At 67.0% G+C, this 12,607-nt stretch overlaps 3 protein-coding genes across 5 annotated transcripts; 2 read left to right on the top strand and 1 right to left on the bottom strand.

Annotated features, from left to right (window-relative positions):
• Positions 1-506: 506 nt before the first annotated feature.
• On the bottom strand, positions 507-2,092 carry SFTPC (surfactant protein C). The gene is made up of 5 exons (XM_052806186.1): positions 1,711-2,092; positions 1,454-1,600; positions 1,169-1,309; positions 968-1,078; positions 507-852 (listed from the first exon to the last, which is right to left on the bottom strand). Exons 1-5 carry the CDS (start codon positions 1,942-1,944, stop codon positions 745-747), a joined length of 741 nt encoding a protein of 246 aa, XP_052662146.1. The 5' UTR covers positions 1,945-2,092; the 3' UTR covers positions 507-744.
• A 118-nt stretch (positions 2,093-2,210) lies between these two features.
• Positions 2,211-6,773, top strand: LGI3 (leucine rich repeat LGI family member 3). 3 transcript variants are annotated; one of them, XM_052806183.1, is made up of 9 exons: positions 2,211-2,319; positions 2,506-2,907; positions 3,721-3,792; positions 3,887-3,958; positions 4,072-4,143; positions 4,254-4,325; positions 4,463-4,632; positions 4,707-4,871; positions 4,971-6,773. In XM_052806183.1, exons 2-9 carry the CDS (start codon positions 2,693-2,695, stop codon positions 5,786-5,788), a joined length of 1,656 nt encoding a protein of 551 aa, XP_052662143.1. In that variant the 5' UTR covers positions 2,211-2,319; positions 2,506-2,692; the 3' UTR covers positions 5,789-6,773. The 3 variants fall into 3 exon arrangements, with proteins under 3 accessions (XP_052662143.1, XP_052662144.1, XP_052662141.1); XM_052806184.1 differs by having other exon boundaries at positions 2,301-2,319; positions 2,511-2,907; XM_052806181.1 differs by lacking the exon at positions 2,211-2,319 and having other exon boundaries at positions 2,436-2,907.
• Positions 6,774-8,349: 1,576 nt separating this feature from the next.
• Positions 8,350-11,786, top strand: REEP4 (receptor accessory protein 4). Its single transcript, XM_052806185.1, has 8 exons — positions 8,350-8,479; positions 9,656-9,728; positions 9,801-9,877; positions 9,982-10,102; positions 10,238-10,351; positions 10,622-10,754; positions 10,855-11,024; positions 11,097-11,786. Exons 1-8 carry the CDS (start codon positions 8,448-8,450, stop codon positions 11,160-11,162), a joined length of 786 nt encoding a protein of 261 aa, XP_052662145.1. The 5' UTR covers positions 8,350-8,447; the 3' UTR covers positions 11,163-11,786.
• The last annotated feature ends 821 nt before the right edge of the window (positions 11,787-12,607 follow it).

Below are 12,607 nucleotides of genomic sequence, written 5' to 3'. Positions count from 1 at the left end.
CAGGGCTTGGCTTTCACCGGGGATGTGGCACAGTCCCTCTGTCTCTGTCTGCACAAGGAGGGGACAGGGACGGGGACCTTTCGCGGAGGGGTGGCCCAGACCCCGCGGGGGTGCCGGGGCTGGCTGGGTGCGCTGCCTGTGCCCACGGGTTGGAGGTGCAGAGGTTGCCCCTGCCATCTCACCTTCCCTCTGCGCAAACTGGGAGGGCACAAGCGGGGACACTGGCCACGCAGCCTGGGAGCATGGTGTGCAACATGGGGGGCTGTGCCGCTGCCCCAGGGAGGGGGTGTCTGAGCCCTCCCGTGCTCCCGCCTGGGCTTGGACTGAGCACGCCGACACGAAGGATGCACCTACCCATGCTGGATCCCACAGGGAGACATCCCCGGGGCACCGTGCCACCTCTCCCCGGCACCCCGGGAAGGGCCGTTTGGCCGGGATGGGGAGAACGATGAGAGCCGCACGCGGAGGCAGGGGCACGGGTTTTACTTTGCAGACAGAAGCGTGAATCCCAAAGCAAATCCCACCGGTTTATTGCAAGCGCCGTGGGAAAGCCACGGTGCCGAGGGGCTGTGGATGGAGCAACCCGACGGTGGGGCGGCTACCCTGGGGGCCGCATGCAGGATGGGGCCAGGGAGGAGGAGGGATGCCCGGGCATCCCATCTGGAAGGCAAGACGGAGAACGTGGGGACGGTGACATCCCCATCTCGCTGTCCTGTGCCCCTGGGGAGCCGACCCCAGCCAGCGCTACGCCCAGTACACAGGGACGGTGCTGCAGAGGATGTTAATGGTGGTACCCAGGATGGAGCGGTCAGCCAGGGGCATGGCGTTGTCCCCAGCCTCCTTCATCTCAGCCTGCAGGTGAGAGAACACGGGGGGGCTGCCACTTTTGGCCGCCGGCAGCCTCCCCACCAGCAGACGCTTGCCGCAAGCCCAGCAGCCTCATCGGAACGGGATGGCCACCGCTCACCTGCCGGCGCTGGAAGGTCTCGGTGACGGCATCCAGCCCTGGGATGTTGTCCTCGTCCAGGCGGGTGATGTAGCAGGCGCGGTGACGCCAGGACCTGTAGCTGACCAGCAGCTGTTTGCAGACAGACCCGAGTCAGCTCAGCTCCGTCCCCGCTGCCGCCACCCGCCCCGGCGTGCCCCGTCCCCGGGGCTGCCCGCGCACCTTGCTGTAGTCGTACACCACCACGGCGGAGGCGTTGAGCCCGTCCCGTACGGCGAATGTCCCGGTCCTTTCCTTCTTGCTCATGGAGAGGTGCTGGGGGGTCCCGTCGCCATCCAGGCCATGGATGGTCATTCGCAAGACCTGCCAGGCGGAGGCGGTGGGGGGGGGTCAGGGAGCTTTGCGGGGTTGAAACCCCATCCCTGCAAAGCGCCGGCAACCGGTGACGTTCCCAAACCCGTCACCGGAGCCGGCGGCACCGTGGCTTCCTCCCCGGTGCCGCCTCACCGTTTCGGCGTGCGTCTCGGTGATGTGCAGCCCCAGGAGGAGGAAGGTGACGATGACCACCACGAGGATGACCACCACCACCACCACGATCAGGAGGTGCTTGAGCTGATGGGGGATGCAGGGCAGGCGGGGGGAGGCCGTGTACCTCTGGGGACACAGGGGAGCACCCGGCTGAGCTGCCGGCGTGGGACCGGGGAAGGCAGCCGGTGCTCAGCCCCACGCCGGCCCCCCCGGGCTGGGTGATGGGTGCTCCTTACCGGAGGTGCCTCCTCCATCAGTGCCTCTTTGGAGCTGTCGTCCATCTCGCTCTCCTTCACTGTGCGGCTCCTGTCCCTTTGCCAGCCGGAGCTGGGGGGATTTATAGGGTCCCGGGTGGATGGGAGGAGGCTGGGGCCGCCCCAGCTGCCAAGGTGCCACTTGTGTTCTGTTTGCTGAGCCTGGAGAAGAGCTGGGGAGGGGGTATGAAACCTCCGAGGGCCCCTTCCCGGCATTTAGCCGGCAGCGCGGGGGGGGCCAAGGCAAACAGCGGGCAGGCAGAGCGTGCCTGACCTCCACACCCAGCCCTGGGCTCTGGCTGAGGACCCAGCACCCTTAGTACGCATCCCCGCGGGTGCTGCACCCCTGGTTTCTGTAGCCCCATGCAAGGGCAGCTGTGCCCCCCCCCTCCCAGCATGGGGAAGGAACTGGCTGGGCTCATTGTTGGCCGGGAACACCGTGCCTGGGACGGGACGGACGGGTGCCCGGTGCCTCCCGCCGCCCGGCAGCGCTTGCTGCCAGGCCAGGCAGGGAGCTGGCGCGGGCAGCACTGCAGCACGGGCATGTGGGCGAAACAACGGGGTGGGAGAGCATCACCCCTGCAAACCCCTGTGGGTACCCTCCCATCCCATATCCCGCTGCACCCTGAGAGCACCCAGCTCCCAGTGACACCCCCCCAGCTTCCCTGGCGTACACCCCCGTGTTTGCACGCCCGCACGCTGGTGAGGACATGCGTCCACGGGGATGCTCCTGCCGTCACTCAGCTGCATCCCTCCCTCCCTCCCTCCTTCCCGCAGCACAGGAGCATGGTGCGCTGCAGAGCAGCGAGTCGGGCACCGGCAGCCTCCACCGCCACCATCGCTTCCCCCCCACATTGAAATCTCGGGGGGAGGAGAAGAAGAAAAGGCTTCGCCACAGCTCCCGGGCACAGCAGGAGGAGAGGAACCAGCTCTGGGGGAGAGAGAAGGGCTAGGCCAGGGCGTGATGGAGATGCGGCGCGGGAGGAGGATGCTGAGGGACCAGCTCTCTGCTCTCCTCCTCCTCCTCCTCGCCTTGGCCTGGCTCTGGCTGCCGGCGGGGGGTCGGCGGCCACCCCGGCCACCCCCTTGCCCCCCGAGCTGCTCCTGCACCCGGGACACAGCTTTCTGTGTGGACTCCAAGGCCGTGCCCAGGAACTTGCCCCCCGAGATCATCTCGCTGTGAGTAACCCAGGCAGCAGGGTGGGGACGGGGACAGGGATGGGGTACAGGGATGGGGATGGGGAGCAGCTCAGGGGTACAGGGATGGGGACGGGGAGCAGCTCAGGGGTACAGGGCTGGCAGGGGCTGTACAGCCTCTTTCTTTATGCTGCATCGGGGGCAAACGCGTGGCGGTGTGGGGTACTGGAGGTGTGGGGTACAGGCGGTGTGGGGTACAGGCGGTGTGGGGGTCTCTCGGAGGAAAGAGCAGGCTGGGGACACCCCGGGGACCGGTCCCCGTGTCCTGCGGCAGCAGCAGGTCTCCTTGCACAGGCAGCCATCCATCAGTGACGGATGGAGCAGGGCTGCAGCCCGTCCCTGCCGCGCTCCCCGTCTGCCGTGACCTTGGGGACCAGAGCCCCAAGGGGACACGGCTGGCGGGTCCCGATGCACGGTCCCTGGGGGACACCGGAGCCTTGGACAGGAACGCGAGTGTGCGTGGCGAACGCATGTGTGTATGCGTGCAGCTGTACGTCTGTGTGTGCATACGTACTTGGGCCGGGGGGGTACCGCAGGGCGTGGGCACGTGTGGGGTGGGTGCCAGCCCCTGCTGCGGGTCCCAGCACCCCGTCCCCTCCGTCTCACCCCCAGCAGGCAGGATTGCTGCTGGGACCGCTCTCCCATGGGCTGCTCCCTGCCCAGCATCCCGGGGCTGCGGGGGGGGGGCTGCACCGGCACGCACCGGGTGACGGCAGGGATGGTGCTGAGGGTGGCAGAGCCCCCCAGATGCCGTCCCTTCTCCCGCATAGCCCTGAAGCTTCGTCTCGCCCGCAGGACGATGGTGAACGCGGCCTTCACGGAGATCCGAGAGGCAGCCTTCGCCCACATCCCCTCGCTGCAGTTCCTGTACGTCTCCCGCGCCGGCGGACGGGCATCCCGGTGCCCCCCCGTGCCCATCCTGCCCGACCCCGGTGCTGACGCCTCCTCCCTCTCTTTGCAGCCTGCTGAACTCCAACAAGTTCACATTGATCGGGGACAATGCCTTCGCCGGCCTCTCGCATCTCCAGTACCTGTGCGTGGGACGGGGACACGGGGACGACACTGGGGAGGGCACGGGGAGGGTGGGGGTATCGGCAGGGACCGATCCCCTTGGGGCAGCTGTGCCACCGTCTCCTCCCGCCCCAGGTTCATTGAGAACAACGACATCCAGGCGCTCTCGAAGGCCACTTTCCGTGGGCTCAAGTCCCTGACCCACCTGTGAGTACCGAGGGGGGGGTCCCACATTCCCCAGGGACACGGGGGATGGCTCTTGCCCCTTCCTTGTGGCCACGGCTGTGTCACCTCCACAACCCCTCTTGTCCTCCCAGGTCCTTGGCCAACAACAACCTACAGACGCTGCCCCGGGACCTCTTCAAGCCACTGGACATCTTGAGCGACCTGTAAGGCTGCCGCGGCACTGGGGACCCCCGGGACACCGGGCTGGGGAGAGGGTGACATCCTGGTGCTTGGGGTTCGGGCAGGGTGCTCTGCTGGCTCCGAGCCGGGTGCTGGGGTGACTGGGTGCCATCCTCGGCAGGGACCTCCGGGGCAATACGCTGGCCTGCGACTGCAAGATCAAGTGGCTGGTGGAGTGGCTGGAGAGCACCAACACCACGGTCCCCGCCATCTTCTGCAGCAGCCCCGGGCAGTTCGAAGGTCAGCGGATCCGGGACCTGGCGCTCGGTGACTTCCAGTGCATCACCACGGGTAAGGGACCGCGGCCGCCCGTCGTCCCGCTCCCAGGTGCCCAGACCCTCACCGCCGACTTTCCCTGCCCCCAGACTTCGTGGTGCACCAGGTCCTGCCCTTCCAGTCGGTGTCGGCTGAGCCCTTCACCTACGCCAGCGACCTGTACATCGCCCTGGCACAGCCCGGTGCCAGCAGCTGTGCCATCCTCAAGTGGGACTACGTGGAGCGCAAGCTGCGTGACTTCGACCGCATCCCCGGTAAGGCATCCGGGTGGGGGTCCCCTCCCGGGTTGTGACCCCCATTTGGGGTGATTTGGGAAGGGCAGGGCCCCGGCGTGACGCGGTCCTGCCGGGCAGCTCACTCCGCAGTGCACTGCAAGCCCATCGTGGCGCAGAACCAGCTGTACGTGGTGGTGGCCCAGCTCTTCGGTGGCTCCTACATCTACCGCTGGGACACCGCCGTGGACAAGTTCATCAAGATCCAGGACATCGACAGCCAGAAGACCCGCAAGCCCAACGACATCGAGGCCTTCCAGATCGACGGCGACTGGTACTTCGTCATCGCCGACAGCTCCAAGGCGGGCTCCACCAGCCTCTACCGCCTCAACCAGAACGGCTTCTACTCCCACCAAGCCCTCCACGCCTGGCACCGCGACACCGACGTGGAATACGTGGAGAACGACGGCAAACCCCGGCTGATCATCTCCAGCAGCTCCCAAGCCCCCGTCATCTACCAGTGGAGCCGGGCGCAGAAGCAATTCTCGCCCCAAGGGGAGGTGGGGGAGATGCTGGACGTGCAGATGGTGAAGTACTTCAGGGTGAAGCGGGACCAATTCCTCTGCCTCAGCCGCTACATCGGCGACTCCAAGGTGGTGCGATGGGAAGGGCAGCGCTTCGTCGAGCTCCAGACGCTGCCGTCCCGCGGCTCCATGGTGATGCAGCCCTTCTCGGTGGAGCAACGGCAGTACCTGGCCCTGGGCAGCGACTTTTCCTTCACCCACGTCTACCTGTGGGAAGAGGAGAAGCAGAAATTCGTCAAGTTTCAGGAGCTGTCGGTGCAGGCGCCGCGGGCTTTCCGCTACGTGCCGGCTGCCGACGTGCAGCTTCTCCTGGCTCCCAGCTTCAAGGCCAACACGCTGGTCTACCGGCACGTGGTGGTGGACCTCAGCCTCTAGCAGGGAGGCAGAGCCCGGGCTGCCTGACGCGGCTCTCGCCTCCCCGGAGAGCTGCCTGCTCCTGCCCGAGGACACGCATGCGCCCACCAGCCCCTTCTGCCTGCAGCCATCTCTGCCCCGTGGTCGCAGCCCGCTGCCAGCCCCCTTCCCGGTCCCCCCACGTTCATCCACCCCTCGAATTGCCCCCGGGGCAGCTCCCAGCCCCGCAGCCCCCGCTGCCAGGGGAAGCCACGGGCCTCGGTTTCCCCCTGGTACTCCCGGTTTCCCCATGGGCAGCACCCACAGCCACCCTTCCAGCAGCCCAAGGGATGCGGGCAGGAGGGTGGGACACCCCTCGCCCTGCAAACCGATGCCCTCGGGTGCCTGCTCTGCGACGCTGGCTGGGCTGGCAGGGATGGGGGGGGGTACGGGTGCCTCTGCCCGCTCGGGCAGTGGGCTGGAGGCTTGCGGCAGGGACGTCTGGGGGCAAGGGAGTGGGGCGGCCGGCAGGGATGTGCACAGGCAGGGCCAGGTTGCCAGGGCTGGGTGGGATGCTCCCAGGCCACTGGGGTGCTCCCAGGCTGACGGAATGATCCAAAGTGGATGGGGTGCCTGAGGTGGGTGGGATGCTCGAGCTGGATGGGATGCTCCGAGGCCAGCGGGATGCTCCGAGGCGGATGCGGATGGGATGCTCGAGGCCAGCAGGATGCTCGAGGCAGATGCGGATGGGATGCTCGAGGCCAATGGGATGCTCCGAGGCGGATGCGGATGGGATGCTTGAGGCCAGCGGGATGCTCCAGGCTGGCTGGATGCTGCCGAGGTCGTGCCACCACCTGCAGAAGCAAGGCTGGCCTGTTCCCGTCCCCCTCTGTGCATGTCCAGCAGTTCCCTCTGCCCGCGGCCCCCTCCGGCCCCCCTGCCGGGCAGGACCCAGCGTGCCAGCCGTACCCGAGGTGTACGTGCCCGCCGAAACGCTCCCCACAATAAACACACTGTGACTCCCGGCCCTGCTTGTGTCTGCCCGCAGCCGCCGTCCGTCCAGCTGCGGCTGGTGTCCCCTGCCCGGGGGTCCCGCTCCGGCCGGCATCCCGCAGCACCCCTTTCCTTGCACAAGCCCCAGTGAGCCCAGGAAGGGGGAACCCCTTATTTTAGGGTCTTCCAGGCCCTGCATATGGCTTGCCTGGTCTTTTTTGCTGCAGATGCCTCGGCCCATGGTGAGGCAGGGAGGGAAGCAAGAGGTGTTTCCCCAGGGAGGGGAGTCCCAGCTGCGCCCCGAGCTGCACCAGCATCCACGCAGCCGCCCGGCTGGTTTTCCACGGGAGCATTTCCCTGTCCCCCAGGTATATAAATATGTATGTGAAAAACCACCAATTAAGCTCACAAATAAAGATCCTCTCAAAGGTAACAGGCACCCCGGGGCACAGCTGGCTTTTCGGAGCCGGGTTTGACCTTGGTGTCTGCAGGGCCTGAAGCTGGTCCCTTCCCCGGCGCAGCCCCCGCAGCCGGATCCAGACCTGCCCTGGGTGCAAGGCAGGGCAGAGCGCCCAGCCTTAGAGCCCAGCCCTAACTGGTGCCGCAGCAGTGGCATTGCCACACTTCTGTGCCTCGGTTTCCCCACCAGGAAAGGGCAGATTTTAAAGGCAGGTGGGAAGCACAGGGAGCAGCTGCAGAGGGGTGCTGGCACCCCGACAATGGCCGTGGCTGGGATGGGGGAGCCGGGGTGCCCTGGACCACTGCTGGGGATGCACGGCCAAGGGGAAGGTGGCCCAGGGAGGCGATGCCAGGTCCGCCGGAGAGGACTCCGAGCCCCGCTCTTGTTCTGGGAAGAGGAAGCAGCTTCTGTTTTCTCCCGAACATCTTGCAGGGATCCACGCCCGCCGCAGAGCCCTGGCCCTGGTTCAGCAACACGCCTGAGCGGGTGCTTGAAGTTAAGCGCACATGTAAACCCAGGTGAGGCGTGCCGGGGAGGGGATTTTGCAGCAGCTGAGGCTAAACCCGGCTGAATCAACACGTCAGGGTGGTGCCAACATATCTGACTGCCTTGGCATGACCCAGCAGTGCTCTCGCCTCCACCCAAACCCCCAGCTCCTGCAGCCCTGCCCTCCCTGCCCTCTCGCACCCCAATATTGCGGTGGGGTACTCTGTGTTCCCCACGCTGCGCACATACCCCACCCGAGCACCACAAAAACACCCCCTCCAAAACCAAAGAGAAGATCCGCAGCGTGACGCAAAGGGTCTTTCCCTCCCTTCCCTTGCTGCTTCAAAACCAACTATTTTGGTGGGCGGGGGCAAAAAAAAAAAGCTCCGGACGCCACCACGACCCTTGTGTGGCGTGACCCTTTAAGAGCCGCCGTTGCCCTTTTAAGAACCGCCGTTGCCCTTTTAAGAACCGCCGTTGCCCTTTTAAGGCCCGCCGTTGCCCTTTTAAGACCCGCCGCTTCCCTTTTAAGAGCGGCCGGGCGGTTGGTGGGGTCCGCTGGGCCGCGCGGGCGCATGCGCAGAGCCGCAGGCCGCACCATTCAAGTTGTTCCATTCGTTTCCTGCCGCCCCCGGGAGGGGTCCGGGGGGGCCTGGGGGGGTTTTGGGGGGATCCGGGGGGGGGACACACCCCACACGACAGCACGAACCCACCCGCCCGGGGGTGGCCGGCACGGCCCGGGGTTGCAGGCCCACTCGCATCATGGTGTCCTGGATGCTCAGCCGGGTGATCGTGTGAGTTGGGGGCCGAGGTGGGGGGGGGGGGGGTCCCGGTGCACCCCGAGGGTGCTCGGTGGAAGGAGGGGAGGGGGGGGGGGCTGCAGGGCGGGAGTGCCCCCGTGGGGAGGGGGGGTTGGCAAACGGGGGGTGCCCGTGGAAGTTGCGCCGAGCCCCCCCACCCCACCCTCGGGTCCCTGTTTAACGGGCAGCCCCCCCCCCCCCCCCCGCCCCGGGGTGCCGTGGGGTGTTTAGCGGAGCTGCCCCAGGCAGGAATTGGGGAGGGGGGGCCGGTGGTGGGTGACCCGGGATGTGCTTGTATGGGGGCAACCAGGGCCCCCCTCCCCCTGGAGATGGGTCAGTGTCGTGGTCCCCCAGCTGATGACCCCCCCCCCCCGACCCGGGGGAGGGCGAGGGGGTCCCTGCAGCACCTGGAGGGTCCCTGTGTCCAGCACTGACCCCCCCCAGGCCCGCTTGCTCCCTTGGCTCGCACGCCGTGGCCAGCTGGGCTGGGTGGCCGGTGGCCAAGCGTGCCCTTCGTGGGGAGAAGGAGGCCCTGGGGCTGGGGGGTGGGCAGCAAGGAGGGGTGGGGGCACCCACGGCCCCATTTCCCCGGGTCAGGTTAATGCAGGAGGTGGTCGGGGCGGGGGGGGGGAAGCCTGACCGAAGGCAGGCGTGATTGCCGCGCTGCAGGCAGGCGATTTCCCTGCCCGTACCCCGCAACCGGGCCGGCATCGGCTGAGGCACCGGGCCAGCAGGTACGTGTTTGGGGATGGCACCTCGCCCGCATGCTGCGGGGACGACGAGGTCCTGAGTGCCGGGAGGGAGGTTGGCACCGGCATCGAGCATCACGCTCCGGCAGGGATGCCGGCAGGGCTGATCCTGCCTTCAGAAGGAGCTGAGCTTCTCCTGGTTGGGCTCGGCTGGCTGTCACCTGCGCCGTGCCTCCTGCCACCGCCTCGACAGGTCGGGCCGGTCCCCGCAGAGGTGGACGAGTTCGTGGGAGCAACGCCGCGCTTGCAGCTGGCTCTCTGAGCCGCTGCTGTCCTCTTTTCCCGGCGGCTCCGGGGCCGGCATGGTGCTGGAAGGGCTTAAGGCCAAGCTGCGGCGTTGGGGCAGGCAACTCTGCTGCTCCCTGCTGCTGCTGCTCTATGTGAGGTGGCCCGCGTGCCTCACCCCCCCTCTTCGTTACAGGCTGGTCTTCGGGATGCTGTACCCTGCCTACGCTTCCTACAAGGCTGTGAAGACCAAAAACATCCGGGAATATGTGAGTAGGGTGCCCGGGCAGCTCCTTCCCGGGCTCCAGCCCTGGGCTGACAGGCTTGCCCGCTCCCCGCAGGTCCGCTGGATGATGTACTGGATCGTCTTTGCGCTCTTCATGGCCACGGAGACCTTCACCGACCTGCTCATCTCCTGGTGAGGCTGGTGTGCGGGCACTGCCGCTGCTGCGGGGCGAGCGGGAGTGGGTCTGTTGGGGTCCCTGTGCCGTGGGGACCCCATTTTCTCCCCCTCTCCGGCAGGTTTCCCTTCTACTATGAGATTAAGATGGCCTTCGTCATCTGGCTGCTCTCCCCCTACACCCGGGGGGCCAGCCTGCTCTACCGCAAATTCGTGCACCCCACGCTGTCCCGCAAGGAGAAGGTAAGGGGGGGGGTCCCATCGCCCTGGGGGGGGGCTCAGCCCCCTGAGAAGGACCCTGGGCTCCTGGCGCTGGGCTGGCGATGCCCTGGGACCTGGTGCCGTGCCCACCCAGCACCGTCGCGGTTGTCTCGGCAGGAGATCGACACGTACATCATCCAGGCCAAGGAGCGCAGCTACGAGACGGTGGTGCGTTTCGGCAAGAGGGGCCTCAACATGGCAGCCACGGCCGCGGTCCAGGCGGCTGCCAAGGTACCGGGAACGGGGCGGGCTGCTCCGCTTCCCTGAGGATGCTTCGTTCCCAGGGATCCCGGGAGGAAATTGCCACCCCAGCATGGGTGGCCTCGGTGGTGCGGGTGTCAGGAGAGGGGTCTTTGGGTACAGAGCCTTGCCCGGTGGGATTGCATTGCTCTGTTGGTGCCTGGCCCCACGTTCGGGTGCCACGGTGCTTTGGGGTTTGCCCTGTGGGGCTGGCTTCCATCCTTTCTGTGTCGTGTGTTGTCCCCCCCCCCCCCCCCGCAGAGCCAGGGCGCGCTGGCCGGGCGGCTCCGCAGCTTCAGCATGCAGGACCTGCGCTCCGTCCCCGACGAGACCCCCGTCCACTACCGGGACCCCCTGTACCTGGAGGAACAGGAGAACCGCAGCCAGCTGCTGGGTGAGCTGGGCTGGGGGGAATCGCAGTGGTGGGGGGCTCAAGCGAGGCCCGTGGGGGGGCTGTGCTGGGAGCTGTCGTGTGCCCCCCGCCCTGTCCCCAGCCTACAGCACGCCCTTGGCCGGCCGGCAGTACGAGAGCGAGATGGAGGATGAGGAGGTCTGGTCGGACTCTCAGGTCTCGCCCCAGCCTTCGCCCCGCGGCCGAGACCCCAAGCCCTTCTCCCGCAGCCAGAGCCTGCGTGCAGCGAAGAAGAAAATACCGGGCAAAGAGGTACCGTGGCGGGGAACGCGGTGGCGTGGGGCTGGGGCGAAGGGGACCTGACCCATCCCTCCTCCTGCCTAGGGCTCTTCCCGGCCCTTGCGCAGCCGGACCAGGAAGAAAGCGGCTCCGTCGGAGCAGGACAGCTAATTGTCTCCGGGGAAGCCCTCTTGTCAGGAGTCTTAACACGAGTTTGCTGCTGCCAACGCCGGGAGGGAGCCACGGTTTGTGCATCCCCGGCTCCGGGGAGGGGGGCTCCCCCCTGCATTACACTGTAAATACTTTCTCTGACCTCTACGCCTGCCTGGCTGCACTGCGCACCTCCCGGCTGCCTCACGGAGGGGAGGGCAGCTCGACACCCCCATGCTGGTCCCAGTCGTGCCCCCCTCCCAGACCCCGCTGGTGCGGGTCGGCGCCGGCGCCTCTCGCATGGGGTCCAGCTCCCCCCCCCTCCTCCCACCCCATGAACACTATGGGCTCTGCTGGGGCCCCCCTTCTCCTGCTGCCACGATGCCTTACTCCCCACATTCCCCCCTCGCCTGGGATCCAGCGAGGGGACGTGCCTTTGTCCCATCTGTCCTCTGAAGCCAAAGACCCAGCCCCTGACCAGGGCCCCCCCCCAGCTGCAGGCTGACACCCCTGTACTTGAAACCAGGGCACCGGTGCCCGACCGTGCCCTGCTTGATACCACACGGCTTTTAACGTTCTCCCCTCGCAGACGGGGGTTTTGTACGTGGAAAAATAAATGTTATTTCAGACTTTCAGAAACGGGAATTGTCCCCTTTTGCCTAAATGCTGTCCCCTTCCCCAGGAGCTGGGGCTGCGTGGGACTCTGGGGTGCACGGGGCCGTGGGAAGGTGTCGTGCTGGGTCTCCACGGGGCAGAGCAGGAGTGAGGGTGCAGGGAGGTGGGTGCTGGGGTGCAGGGATGCATTTCAGCCCCTCCTTGCAGTAGCCGTGTCCCTCGTGGCGTGGCAGCAGCAGCCGTGGCCCCGATGGGACACCCGGGCCCCCGGCACACAGCCAGGGCTGCAGGCAGACGTTCCCCATCCTGGCCGCCAGCCCTGGCTTGTCCTGACGGCCCTGGCCGTGGCCAGCTGCCTTCTCCCTACCCGGGACTCCCCCATCTCACCCGGGTGAGCTCCCTTTGCTCCTTCCCCTGCGGACTTGTCCCCTGCCCAGGTGGAGGACGTGGGGCACAAAGCTTCTCTGGGGCAGGCAGGGTGGCACGAGGTGACAACGCTGCTCGTGTTGCCTCTCCTGCCCCCGGGAGCCCTCCTGTCCCCTGGTGCCCTGCTCTCTGGCATCAATCCCCTCGCTCCCAATCCTTCCTGCCCTCACCCCTCAGGCCAGCTTTATTTTTAGCCCCCGGCTGCTTTCTGCCTTTGGGGGGTCTTCTCAGGGCAGGGAGAGCATCTGCCCCTGCCTGCAACCCCCCTCCCCTTGCTTGCCCCAGGGGCGGCAGCCGTCCCAGTGCAGAGCTGGGCAGGGGGGCAGCCCGGAGCGGGCAGGGGTGTTGGGGCAGATTAGGTGGAGGTGGCTGGATTAGCGATGTAAAACTGTCTCAGAGACGATTACTTAAAGCAGCGGAGAAGG

Source organism: Harpia harpyja, chromosome 13 (assembly GCF_026419915.1).
Source record: "Harpia harpyja isolate bHarHar1 chromosome 13, bHarHar1 primary haplotype, whole genome shotgun sequence".
Classification (NCBI taxonomy): domain Eukaryota; kingdom Metazoa; phylum Chordata; class Aves; order Accipitriformes; family Accipitridae; genus Harpia; species Harpia harpyja.
Note: the sequence above shows the minus strand (reverse complement) of the source record. Positions and strands in the feature narration are given on the sequence as shown.